The sequence below is a fragment of the Oncorhynchus gorbuscha genome, linkage group LG18 (assembly GCF_021184085.1).
Source record: "Oncorhynchus gorbuscha isolate QuinsamMale2020 ecotype Even-year linkage group LG18, OgorEven_v1.0, whole genome shotgun sequence".
Taxonomy (NCBI): Eukaryota; Metazoa; Chordata; class Actinopteri; order Salmoniformes; family Salmonidae; genus Oncorhynchus; species Oncorhynchus gorbuscha.
The window spans coordinates 17,205,998-17,219,388 of record NC_060190.1 but is presented as its reverse complement, the minus strand read 5'-3'; the positions used below and the strand labels follow the sequence as shown (position 1 = coordinate 17,219,388).

Sequence of the window (13,391 nt, the reverse complement as noted above, 5' to 3'; positions counted from 1 at the left end):
AACTAACACTCAATAAAGACAATGTACGTTTGATTGAAATAAATCTATTATTTATATTGATTGGAATGTTATTCATGAAAAGGAGTTCAGTATTTCCATACATCCCCGTACTTATTTTCAATCTACAAAGGGTTAGTATTTGGATATTGTGGCTCAGATAATAGTACAAACATACAGGTACACCAGTTCCCTCCAATACAAAGACCACAGAGGATAGATAGATGAGTATCACATAACAGTTGGAGAGAAGGATTAGAGTTACAAAATTCCAGTAAGTTTACCAAAATTCCCCGGTTTTCGGGGAACATTTGCTATCTAGGACCGAAAAGGGTTCTTCAGCTGTCCCCATATCGGAACCCTTTGAATAACCATTTTTAGTTCCAGGTAGAACCTTTTGGTGTTTAATGTATACTGAACAAAAATATAAAATGCAACAATTTCAATGATTTTACTGAGTTACAGTTCATATAAGGAAATCAGCTAATCTAATCTATGGATTTTACATGACTGGGGCACAGGCATGGATTGTCCTGGGAGGGAATAGGCCCAACCAGTTGGACGTACTGCCAAATTCTCTAAAACGTTGGAGGCGGCTTATGGTAGAGAAATTAACATTAAATTATCTGGAAACAGCTCTGGGGGACATTCCTGCAGTCAGCATGCCAATTGCACACTTCCTCAAAACTTGAGACATTTGTGGCATTGTGTTGTTTGACAAAACTGCACATTTTAGAGTGGCCTTTTATATAGTGTCCAGCACAAGGTGCACCTGTGTAATGATCATGCTGTTTAATCAGCTTCTTGATATGCCACATCTGTCAGGTGGATGGATTATCTTGGCAAATGAGAAAATGTTCACTAACAGGGATGTAAACAAATTTGTGCACAACCTTGTAGAGAAATAAGCTTTTTGTGCGCATGGAACATTTCTGGGATCTTATGTTCATATTTTTTATTCAATATAGAACCCTTTCCAAAAGAGTTCTACCCGGAACCAGAAAAGGGTTCTACCCAGAACGAAAAAAGGGTTCTGCTTCAGCCAAAACAACTATTTTGGAACCCTTTTTCTAAGTGTAATCAGAATATTTAAAGTGTGTTGAAAGTGTATAGCACCAGTTACAATGGCAAAACCCCTCAAGTGAGTTTTATCACTTGACAACATCAAAACAACAAGACATGACAACCATTTGTTGAGGGGTATGCAAAACACTATCATGTATCACAAAAGCATTGCTACTAAAGGTCTGGGTTTCTGTAGTCTTTTTGTAAATGGACTTATATAAGCTTTACCAAAGGTTTTCGTAATAAACCTTAGGTAAGGCTCCATTTCTCCTCCACATCCAAACGAAGACAGACGGCAATTTGTTATACCAAAGAAAAGAGCACACTCCATCATATGAACTATGACCTTTCAACATGGAAGATGGTCTGGGTTTTGTAGCTGCAACAATGATCCTGGGTCTTGTGCTGTCCAGCTGTTTCCTTTACAGTTTTGTGAAGTCTCCTGTATCCTTCCAAGTTCAGAGATGCGTTCCAACTCTCACACGGGAGTCGTTCTCCTGTTCACACCCTCCTTCAGATCTTTCTGGAAGCAGTTGTGGACCTGCAGGAAGCTTGAGTCACGCTCTGGACTACAGTACCCAGCTATCCCACTTTTCATAGTGTCCCTGCTGAGGGCGTACATGGAGATCCCACCCATGGGCATCCCAAAGCTTGCTCCACTTCCTACGCCTGCTCCCCCTCCTCCTCCCATCTTCACCCCGACGGGTGAGGTCTCTCGGGACGGGTCGGTGGAGCGGGAACTGGAGCGTCGCCGCCGGTAACGGTAACTAGGGATACGGGAGTAGGGCGAGGTGGACGAGGTGGTCTTGATAAACTCACGCCTCGCCCGGCACCGCGTCTCCTTGTTCTTCTCGATGTAGATGTTGACAGCGAGAACGCCGACGGACTCGGCCACGATGAAGGACAGAGCTCCGAAGTAGAAAGACCAGCCATATCCATAGCTGCCCTTATTGTTCTCGTCCTTCTTGTCGCTGGGGTCACCGGCATTACTGGAGATGTAGACGATGATGCCGATGATGTTGCTTAGACCTGAGGAGATACATAGAGAGGTAGAAATGAGAGGTGCTTGGAGGGCCTTGCCCATACTGTAGCTTAGTGTTTTCAAACGTACATACAGTATATGTAACATTAGTGGGTAATGTCTACGCCAAGGCAATGCTAAATATGCAGGGAATGGCCACCATTGCAATATTATTAATAGCTGTGTGACGTCACCTACCTGCAGCCACAAACAGGATGCCGGCGCTGAGCAGGATGTTGTTCCTACTGCTGTAGATCCTCCCAGCCCCGACACACAGTCCTCCCAGCAACAACAAGATGTTGCTCAGGATGGGGAAGAGGCTGGAGGCCCGCACTATACCTGTATAGTACACAGCAGTTAGGATGGTTAGCATGTTTGCAACGTTAGCATGACTACAACATTAGTATGTTTAGGATGATTAGCATGTTTCAGCATTAGCACATTCAGCATCGTCACTAACTCTGTACATTTTCTGCTGTTATTGCATTATGGATGTACAGAGAAGTGCGCTAGTACTTTGAACATTGTTGTTAACGCACCAGTTTGGCTGCCATTACAGTACATGCATGTAGCCAAATGTAAAGGACAAGACATTTTTGGCATCATCACTAACACACAGTTGAAACTATGACACAAGCAATGTTTTTCTTAGTTCTTAGCATTGTTTTAGAAATATATTTTTATAAGGTTGTTGCCAATACACAGCAGGCCAAGTGCTAGCAGCGGTTAGCACACCCTAAATTTCTATTTATTTTTGATACTTACGTACAGTATATTTAAAACCAAATACTTTCAGACTTACTCAAGTAGTTTTTTAACTGGGTGACTTTTACTTGAGTCATTTTCTAGTTAAGTAACTTTACTTTTACCCAAGTCTATATAAACTCAGCACTTATGCCATCGGTCTCTCTCCCCATAGCTCCAATTACTGTCATGACATCATGCTGTTATGGACCAGGGCCAAGGGAGTATTGACAGATAAAGCACACCTTGTCCACTGACTACCATTGAGTATCTACGGGCATTGTGTGCTTTTACACACGATGATAAAGGATGAACAGACATCTGGATGTGGTGGCGGGAGACAAGCACTTACGTAAGATGTATTCCGAGCTGTCTGTGTCATAGTTGTTATCTTCTGGGAAGTGATTGATCCGAAGACAGCTTCCTTTGTTGATCCCTGTGGAGTCCAAAGAACCACAGAAAGTCTTGTTAGAAAAGAGTGCACACTTCACAGAGAATGGTCGAGACGTTGATTCCAGCTCATGCAGGTTAGTGGACATTTGAAACATGGCTATTGATTTTTATACAGTACCAGTCAAAAGCTTGGACACACCTACTCATTAAAAGGGGTTTTCTTTATTTTTACTATAATAGTGAAGACATTAAAACAATGAAATAACACATATGGAATCATGTAGTAACCAAAAAAGTGCTAAACAAATCCAAATATATTTGAGATTCTTCACCGTAGCCACACTTTGCATTCTCTCAACCAGCTTCATGAGGTAGTCACCTGGAATGCATTGCATTTAACAGGTGTGCCTTGTTAAAAATAATTGATTTCCTTCTTAATGCATTTGAGCCAATCAGTTGTGTTGTGACAATGTAGGGGTGGTCTACAGAAGATAGCCCTATTTGGTAAAAGATCAAGTCCATATTATGGCAATAACAGCTCAAATAAGCAAAGAGAAATGACAGTCCATCATTACTTTAAGACATGAAGGTCAGTCAATGCAGAACATTTCAAGAACTTTAAAAGTTTCTTCAAGTGCAGTTGCAAAGAACATCAAACGCTATGATGAAACTGGCTCATGAGGACCGCCACAGGAAATTAAGACCAAAAGTTACCTCTGATGCAGAGGATAAGTTCATTAAGAGTTACCAGCCCCAGAAATTGCAGCCCAAATAAATGCTTCAGAGTTCAAGTAACTGACATCTCAACATCAACTGTTCATAGGAGAATCAGGCCTTCATGGTCAAATTGCTGCCTAAAAACCCCTACTAAAGGACACCAATAAGGAGGAGAGACTTGCTTGGGCCAAGAAACCCGAGCAATGGACATTAGACCGGTGGAAATCTGTCATTTGGGCTGATGAGTCCAAATTTGAGATTTTTGTTTCCAACCGCCCGTGTCTTTGTGAGACGTAGCGTAGATGAACAGATGATCTCCGCATGTGTGGTTCCCACCGTGAAGCATGGAGGAAGAGGTGTGATGGTGCTTTGCTGGTGACACTGTCAGAGATTCATTCAGAATTCAAGGCACATTTAACCAGCATCGTTACCACAGCGATATGCCATCCCATCTGGTTTGTGCTTAATGGGACTACCATTTGTTTTTCAACAGAACAATTACCCAAAACACACCTCCAGGCTGTGTAAAGGGCTATTTGACCAAGAAGGAGAGTGATAAGTGCTGCATCAAATGACCTGGCCTCCACAATCACCTGACCTCAACCAAATTGAGATGGTTTGGGATGCAGAGTGAAGGAAAAGCAGCCAACAAGTGCTCTGTATATGTGGGAACTGCTTCAAGACTGTTGGAAAAGCATTCCAGGTGAAGCTGGTTGAGAGAATGTCAAGAGTGTGCAGTGCTGTCATCAAGGCAAAGGGTGGCTACTTTAAAGAATATAAAATATATTTGGATTTGTTTAACACTTTTTTGGTTACAACATGATTACATGAGTTGTTTCATGTCTTCACTATTATTCTACAATGTAAAAAATAGTAAAAATTAAGATAAACCCTTGAATGAGTTGGTGTCTCCAAACTTTGACTGTGTGTGTGTGTGTGTGTGTGTGTGTGTGTGTGTGTGTGTGTGTGTGTGTGTGTGTGTGTGTGTGTGTGTGTGTGTGTGTGTGTGTGTGTGTGTGTGTGTGTGTGTGTGTGTGTGTGTGTGTGTGTGTGTGTGTGTGTGTGTGTGTGTGTGTGTGTGTTAAACAATCTGCATCAATGCTCAGTTGGAGTTAACAGTCACATGTACAGAGTTGCAGGTGCGATTGCAGGGCACAGTGAAAATCTTAGGCTTCGAGCTCCAACACGCAGGGGAGCAACAGGAGAAAGAATGTCCATAGGGGGAGTAGCAGGTAAGGTAAGTGAGAGTTGAGACAACACTACGCAACAACACTATACTAATCCAATGGTTGTACATGAACAATGTCTGCTCATTAGAAACATATGCACTGCTCAAAAAATAAAGGGAACACTTAAACAACACAATGTAACTCCAAGTCAATCACACTTCTGTGAAATCAAACTGTCCACTTAGGAAGCAACACTGATTGACAATAAATTCCACATGCTGTTGTGCAAATGGAATAGACAACAGGGGGAAATTATAGGCAATTAGCAAGACACCCCCAATAAAGGAGTGGTTCTGCAGGTGGTGACCACAGACTACTTCAGATTCTATGCTTCCTGGCTGATGTTTTGGTCACTTATGAATGCTGGCGGTGCTTTCACTCTAGTGGTAGCATGAGACGGAGTCTACAACCCACACAAGTGGCTCAGGTAGTGCAGCTCATCCAGGATGGGACATCAATGCGAGCTGTGGAAAGAAGGTTTGCTGTGTCTGTCAGCGCAGTGTCCAGAGCATGGAGGCGCTACCAGGAGACAGGCCAGTACATCAGGAGACGTGGAGGAGGCTGTAGGAGGGCAACAACCCAGCAGCAGGACCGCTACCTCCGCCTTTGTGCAAGTAGGAGCAGGAGGAGCACTGCCAGAGCCCTGCAAAATGACCTCCAGCAGGCCACAAATGTGCATGTGTCTGCTCAAACGGTCAGAAACAGACTCCATGAGGGTGGTATGAGGGCCCGATGTCCACAGGTGGGGGTTGTGCTTACAGCCCAACACCGTGCAGGACGTTTGGCATTTGCCAGAGAACACCAAGATTGGCAAATTCACCACTGGCGCCCTGTGCTCTTCACAGATGAAAGCAGGTTCACACTGAGCACATGTGACAGAGTCTGGAGACGCCGTGGAGAACGTTCTGCTGCCTGCAACATCCTCCAGCATGACTGGTTTGGCGGTGGGTCAGCCATGGTGTGGGGTGACATTTCTTTGGGGGGGCCGCACAGCCCTCCATGTGCTCGCCAGAGGTAGCCTGACTGCCATTAGGTACCGAGATGAGATCCTCAGACATCTTGTGAGACCACATGCTGGTGCGGTTGGCCCTGGGTACTCCTAATGCAATACAATGCTAGACCTCATGTGGCTGGACTGTGTCAGGTCTGGGAGGAGATCCCTCAGGAGACCATCCACCACCTCATCAGGAGCATGCCCAGGCGTTGTAGGGAAGTCATACAGGCACGTGGAGGCCACACACACTACTGAGCCTCATTTTTACTTGTTTTAAGGACATTACATCAAAGTTGGATCAGCCTGTAGTGTGGTTTTCCACTTCAATTTTGAGTGTGACTCCAAATCCAGACCTCCATTGGTTGATAAATTTGATTTCCATTGATAATTTGTGTGATTTTGTTGTCAGCACATTCAACTATGTAAAGAAAAAAGCACATCTAGGATGTGTTATTTTAGTGTTCCCTTTATTTTTTTGAGCAGTGTATTATATCTCATGCCATGTCACAGTGGAAGTGAAGCTAAAATGGCTCCCAATACTCAATGCACTTCTGTGTTGAGCTGTAAAGTCTTAGATTCTTATATAAAATGATTGTCAAATTTGCAAGGGACATTTTCTATCATTGCCAGGAAATGATGTATTCTAGTGGTTAGGGTGTACCACAGTTAGACAGTCCATTTTCAATATACACCTCCCACCACTAGGGGCAGCAGCGGCCAGACCAGGTGATTTTTAAGTGCCAACAGGGTTAAGAAATAGTAATTGCTTACAGGCAGGGGTTGTAACCAAAACATTTTTTCCAATCATTTCGTTCTGAACAGAACCATATTTTTTTCCCCTTTCCGTTCCACTGTTGCACCCTGTAAAATAAAGTTCTGAACCGGTTCTAACCCCACACAAGTGATGGCTTATATTGTTCCTTTCTGCTCCTTTTTAAACCTCTGATTTGTTTACATTTAGCTCAACATTAAATTAATTGACCAATCAGTGAGGATAAAGCAGCTTGCAATGGAGTGTGATGGACAGACAACTGTAGGGCTTGAGATGACAACTGAAATTTTGCGTATTGGGAAAGAGCGAGAGGTTGGAGGAGGCTTGGCTTGAAGAGCTTATTGACATGCATTATCTCAATTAGGCCCACAGAATTATACATTCAGAGGAGCGGCTTCTATGGAGGAACTTTAAATGTCTTAGAACTTCAGAGAGTTGGCTAAACGTTCAACCCGAGCTAGCTAAGAAGCTGTGTGTGCAGAGCGGCACCAGAATTAAAAACACAACTTATCTTTTTATAGTTAATACATCCAATGTGAAATGTGATACCATTAGTATCCTTAACTAGCATTGAAAAAGTTCATTCTAATGAAATAAATAACTTCACCCTAATTTCTGAATCACGCTTGAAACGTCAGTAGGCTACAGTAGCTTTGGAAGGGGAGGGGCGGGTAGCCTACACAAGCGCACACACATTGGCAGAAATGTTTAGCTGGCACATAGACACCTGAGTGACAGAGTAAGGGCTTTGTTGCATTTTTTTGTGGGACTGCAAAAAAATGCCCAGAACTTAAAACTTTGTTACATGCGCCAAATACAACAGGTGTAGACCTTACTGTGAAATGCTTACTTACAAGCCCTTAACCAACAATGCAGTTAAGAAAATAGAGTTAAGTAAATATTTACTACATAAACTAAAGTTTTAAAAAAGTTTACGAGTCAACGTGCAGGGGTACAGGTTTGTCAATGTAATTTGTTACATGTCGGTAGAAGTAAAGTGATTATGCATAGATAATAAACATTGAGTAGTATTGGGAATTTCCCAATACCTATACTGTTTTCTTCAAATATTTCTACGACAGTGGCTGCAGTGTAAAAACAAAAGAGGGGGGTGTCAATGCAAATATTTTAGGTGGCCATTTGATTAATTGTTCAGCATTTGTATAGCTTGGGGGTAGAAGCTGTAAAAGAACGGTTCTGTTCCCAGAAGAGTATAGATCACTTTCGTTCTCGGTTCTGATTCTGTTACTACAAATGTTTTATTTTCTGTTCTGTTCCCTGAACTGGTTCCAACTCTTGCTTACAGGTACAGTTGAAGTCAGAAGTTTACATACATTTAGGTTGGAGTCATTAAAACTAGTTTTTCAACCACTCCACAAATGTCTTGTTAACAAACTATAGTTTTGGCAAGTCGGTTAGGACATCTACTTTGTGCATGACAAGCCATTTTTCCAACAATTGTTTAGACAGATTATTTCACTGTATCACAACTCCAGTGGGTCAGAAGTTTAAATACAATAAGTTGACTGTGTCTTTTGTTGGGGAATAATCAGAATTAGTTGGTAACATAGGTAAGATGATTTATATTCATCATATGTTTATAAGTTACTTCTCATCAGAATGTTTATTTTTGTATAAAATTGTGGCGGGGTTGCAGTATCTGTTCTCTGTCAAGACTAAGTTGCTTGGGCCGGAGAGAGGGGAGAGGTCAAGCGTGTATCTCCTGGCTCCACAATGTCTGTGTGCCAGTCAATGTGTCTCTGATCTTGTCAAGATAGGATGGATTTGATATATGCCTGTTGATGTGAGGATTTGTTTAGGTTCTGAGTTTGAGAAAATAACATAGTTTAGGAGACAAAGCTGAACGATAAATTATGCCAATGCTGTCTGGCTATGTGTGTCTTTGCTATAAAGGATCTCAGTTGCAATGTGTAAGGGACTCTCAGAGAATTCATTTATAGACACTGAATTGATCTGAGAGTCACAGGGTTTTGATGGAGCTCATATAATTAAAAATAGACTTTGTGATAACTCTGACTTGTGTGTGGTTTGCTCTCATGATTTGGTAAATACAGGAAATTGAGCAGATGATGATGTGCAAGTAGAAATACTGATGTGCAAGAGAGCAGAAAAGTAAACAAAAACAATATTGGGATGAGGTAGGAAGATTGGGTGGGCTATTTACAGATGGGCTATGTATAGCTGCAGTGATCGGTTAGCTGCTCAGATAGCTGATGTTTAAAGTTAGTGAGGGAAATACAAGTCTCCAGCTTCAGCGATGTTTGTAATTCGTTCCAGTCACTGGCAGCAGAGAACTGGAAGGAAAGGCGGCCAAATTAGGTGTTGGCTTTGGGGATGACCAGTGAAATATACCTGTTGGAGCGTGTGCAACGGGTGGGTGTTGTTATCGTGACCAGTGAGCTGAGATAAGGCGGAGCTTTACCTAGCATAGACTTATAGATGACCTGAAGCCAGTGGCGATGAATATGTAGCGAGGGCCAGCTGACTAGAGCATACAGGTCGCAGTGGTGGGTGGTATAAGGGGCTTTGGTAACAAAACGGATGGCACTGTGATAGACTGCATCCAGTTTGCTGAGTAGAGTATTGGAAGCTATTTTGTAGATGACATCACCAAAGTCGAGGATCGGTGGGATAGTCAGTTTTACTAGGGTAAGTTTGGCAGCATGAGTGGAGGCTTGTTGCGAAATAGAAAGACGATTCTAGATTTGATTTTGGATTGGAGATGTTTAATATGAGTCTGGAGAGTTTACAGTCTAGCCAGACACATAGGTATTTGTAGTTGTCCACATATTCTAGGTCTGAACCGTCCAGAGTAGTGATGCAAGTCAGGAAGGCGGGTGCGGGCAGCGAATGGTTGAAAAGCATGCATTTGGTTTTACTAGCGTTTAAGAGCAGTTAGAGGCCAGGGAAGGTGTGTTGAATGGTATTGAAGCTCGTTTGGAGGTTAGTTAACACAGTGTACAGAGAAGGGCCAGATGTATACAGAATGGTGTCGTCTGCGTAGAGGTGGTCAGGGAATCACCCGCAGCAAGAGCGACATCGTTGATATATACAGAGAAAAGAGTCAGCTCCTCTGTCAGGAGGAATGGGCCAGAATTCACCCAACTTATTGTGGGAAGCTTGTGGAAGGCTACCCGAAACGTTTGACCCAAGTTAAACAATTTAAAAGCAATGCTACCAAATACTAATTGAGTATGTAAACTTCTGACCCACTGGGAATATGATGAAAGAAATAAAAGCTGAAATAAAGAATTCTCTACTATTATAGGATTAAATGTCAGCAATTGTGAAAAACCGAGTTTAAATGTATTTGGCTAAGGTGTATGTGAACTTCTGACTTCAACTGTAGGTGCAAGTGATTGCCAGGCAATGGTGGAGTGAGGTAAATTGAGTAGCCTCCCATCCCGGAAGGGTTTTCCTGTGTTTGTTTGGACACTTAATTTGATATGCCCGTTTGTTTATTTTTTTAGATTGCCGTTTAGGTCACTGTGAACATTGAAAAACTGCTTGGGCTGGCAGATCAAGCTTAACCTGAACCCTGGCGAGTACACAGTCTGCCATAAAGACACATGCATTGCTTAACCGACTTTCATGTGAAATGCACACATTTATATCAGATTATGAATGACTTAGGTAAACTTAGGTCCCCTAGACGTGGCAAGCTTAGTTTCACCTCCATATTTGAAACCAACCGAGGACAGGAAAGTCAGTCTGCACACCCACAAAAGGGTTCTGATGTTCTTCAGCCCCAAGGCACCTTCCATTGAAAGAGTTTGACTCTTGGTTAAGAAAATGTTCTCTGCACTTTTAAGGGAATAAAACATGGCGGTGACATGAATATTGAAACGTTTCTCACTTTTCCACTGAAACTGCTGCCTCAACCAGAGGTTGGGAAGTGAAGTGTGCGAATGAACAGAGACTTACTTCACGCTTGGACTTTATTCACTCTAAAACAGATAATAATTTATGAGACAAGATAGTAATGTAAACATGCCTTTTAAGTGGTTTATTTGTCTGTGTGTGGTGATTCTATTTTTCTTTGACTGGTATCTCTAAGGCAGATTTGCATTCTTCCCCTCTAATCAGGAACTGATTCAGGACACCAGGTGAGTGGAATCTATGGGCAATCAGTGCATTTAATAGCTAACCGGACTATGTCATTGAACCTTTTTTACACTGCCTCTATGTAAACTTACTGGACTTTACCCACACTGACACACACACAACACACTCTCCACATACACTGCTGCTACTTTGTTTATTATCTACCCTGATTGCCTCGTCACGTTTACCCCGACCTACATATTCCCTCAACTACCACTACCTAATTTGCTCCCAAGTGGCGCAGCGGTCTAAGGCAGTGCATCTCAGTGATAGAGGCGTCACTACAGACCCTGGTTCGCTTCCAGGCTGTATCACAAGTGATTGGGAGTCCCATAGGGTGGCGCACAGTTGGCTCCGCATCCTCCGGGTTAGGGTTTGGCCGGGGTAGGCAGTCATTGTAAATAATCATTTGTTCTTAACTGACTTGACTAATTAAATAAAGGTTCAATAAATAAAATCAAAAATAACCTGCACATTTATTCAGTACCAGGACTCCTTGTATACAGCATAATTATTATTATTTATAGTGTTACTATTTATATTTTTATTTGAAAATGTTCGTACTTTTTAACTCTGCATTGTTGGGAAAGGGCTCGTAAGCATTTTGCGGTACGGAGCAACTACCACCAAACAGTCTCCACTGTCACAATGGAAATCAATGAGAAAGCTACGACCAGGACACCCAACTTAGAAGGGACTGAGAGACTCCTAAAACGCCTCCAAAATGGACCCCTGGTCTGGGCACAACCCCTACATTGTGGACCACTGCCCCAGACACCCCCTGGTCCCAAAAGCAGCCAACACTCCAATTTGAAACACACATAAAACAGCTGGAGTGTACCGCTCTCTAACACATTGTATAGCCCATGGGAGAACAGTGACACAGTCACCCAACAGCACTGGGAAAATAGAAAAACACCTCACAGGAACAAAACTCTGGGCTGGTTACAACCCCAACATAGGAGACTTCTACCTCCTATAGCCCCAGGACTCTAACTCACACTCACGAGGAACCAAGGCCAACAGAACACAACAAGAGCCCACCGCTCTCTATTGCTACAATGGAAGTCTATGGGGAAATCGATAACATAGATGGCTGAATTCACAGACATCCTAAGAACTTCAAAATACTTCCAAAATGGACCCCCTGGTCTGGGCACCTATCTAACATGGTAAACCACTGCCCCAAACACCCCCTGGGCCTGTCTGTTGTCAGCTCTGATGTGAGTACCTCCAATAGCTGTCTGTAGTCAGCTCTGATGTGAGTACCTCCAATAGCTGTCTGTAGTCAGCTCTGATGTGAGTACCTCCAATAGCTGTCTGTAGTCAGCTCTGATGTGAGTACCTCCAATAGCTGTCTGTAGTCAGATATTATGTGAGTACCTCCAATAGCTGTCTGTAGTCAGCTCTGATGTGAGTACCTCCAATAGCTGTCTGTAGTCAGCTCTGATGTGAGTACCTCCAATAGCTGTCTGTAGTCAGCTCTGATGTGAGTACCTCCAATAGCTGTCTGTAGTCAGATATTATGTGAGTACCTCCAATAGCTGTCTGTAGTTAGATATTATGTGAGTACCCCCAATAGCTGTCTGCAGTCATGGCATAGACTATTTCCCTCTGGCTCATAGTGAATGTCAGCTCAGGTGTTAATTACATTTACAAGTCAAGTGTAATGCGTTTGTCGACAATCCCGGTCAAGCTGATCTCAAATAGCTGTTGTAATGACAGCCTGGCTACTGAGCATGGAGAGAGAGAGACCAAGTTACCCAGACTGCACTGGTCTCTCTGGGTCTCCCAACGCCTCTGTATGTCTGTCTTACTGATAATATGGGATTGAAGAGACACACGCTCCTTAATGCTTGTAGTGGGTCAGAAGCCATTAATTGCAATTGAAATGACTGGTTAGGGTGTTCAACTCAGGGATGCAGACTGGTGAGGCCCCAAAAATAATACTTTTTTTGCATGCAAAACATGTGTGAAGCTGTTAACATCTCTGTTAGCCCCGTCTCGCAGGACAAAAATCTGTCCCTGATATTCACTCCTATACTCAATATAACACATTTAACTTCACACCGTTTACTGTATAATACACTGAACAAAAAATATAAATGCAACATGCAACGATTTTACTGAGTTACAGTTGATATGGAAATCAGTCAATTGAAATAAATAAATTAGGCCCTAATCTATGGATTTCACATGACTGGGAATAAAGATGTGCATCTGTTGGTCAAAGATACCTTAAAAAGGGTGGTGGATCAGAAAAAACAGCCAGTATCTGGTGTGACCACCATTTGCCTCAGAGTTGATCAGGCTGTTCATTGTGGCCGGTGGAAG

At 42.7% G+C, this 13,391-nt stretch overlaps 1 protein-coding gene across 1 annotated transcript in view; it reads right to left on the bottom strand.

Annotated features, from left to right (window-relative positions):
• Positions 1 to 817: 817 nt before the first annotated feature.
• The window catches only part of LOC124003745 (voltage-dependent calcium channel gamma-4 subunit-like), a 28,409-nt gene continuing 15,835 nt past the window's right edge, over positions 818 to 13,391 (bottom strand). The window contains exons 2-4 of the mRNA XM_046312291.1: positions 3,180 to 3,263; positions 2,282 to 2,422; positions 818 to 2,091 (exon numbers count right to left, since the gene is read on the bottom strand). Of these exons, the coding sequence (XP_046168247.1) occupies positions 1,541 to 2,091; positions 2,282 to 2,422; positions 3,180 to 3,263 (776 nt within the window). The 3' untranslated portion in view covers positions 818 to 1,540. The remainder of the gene's footprint in view (positions 2,092 to 2,281; positions 2,423 to 3,179; positions 3,264 to 13,391) is intronic.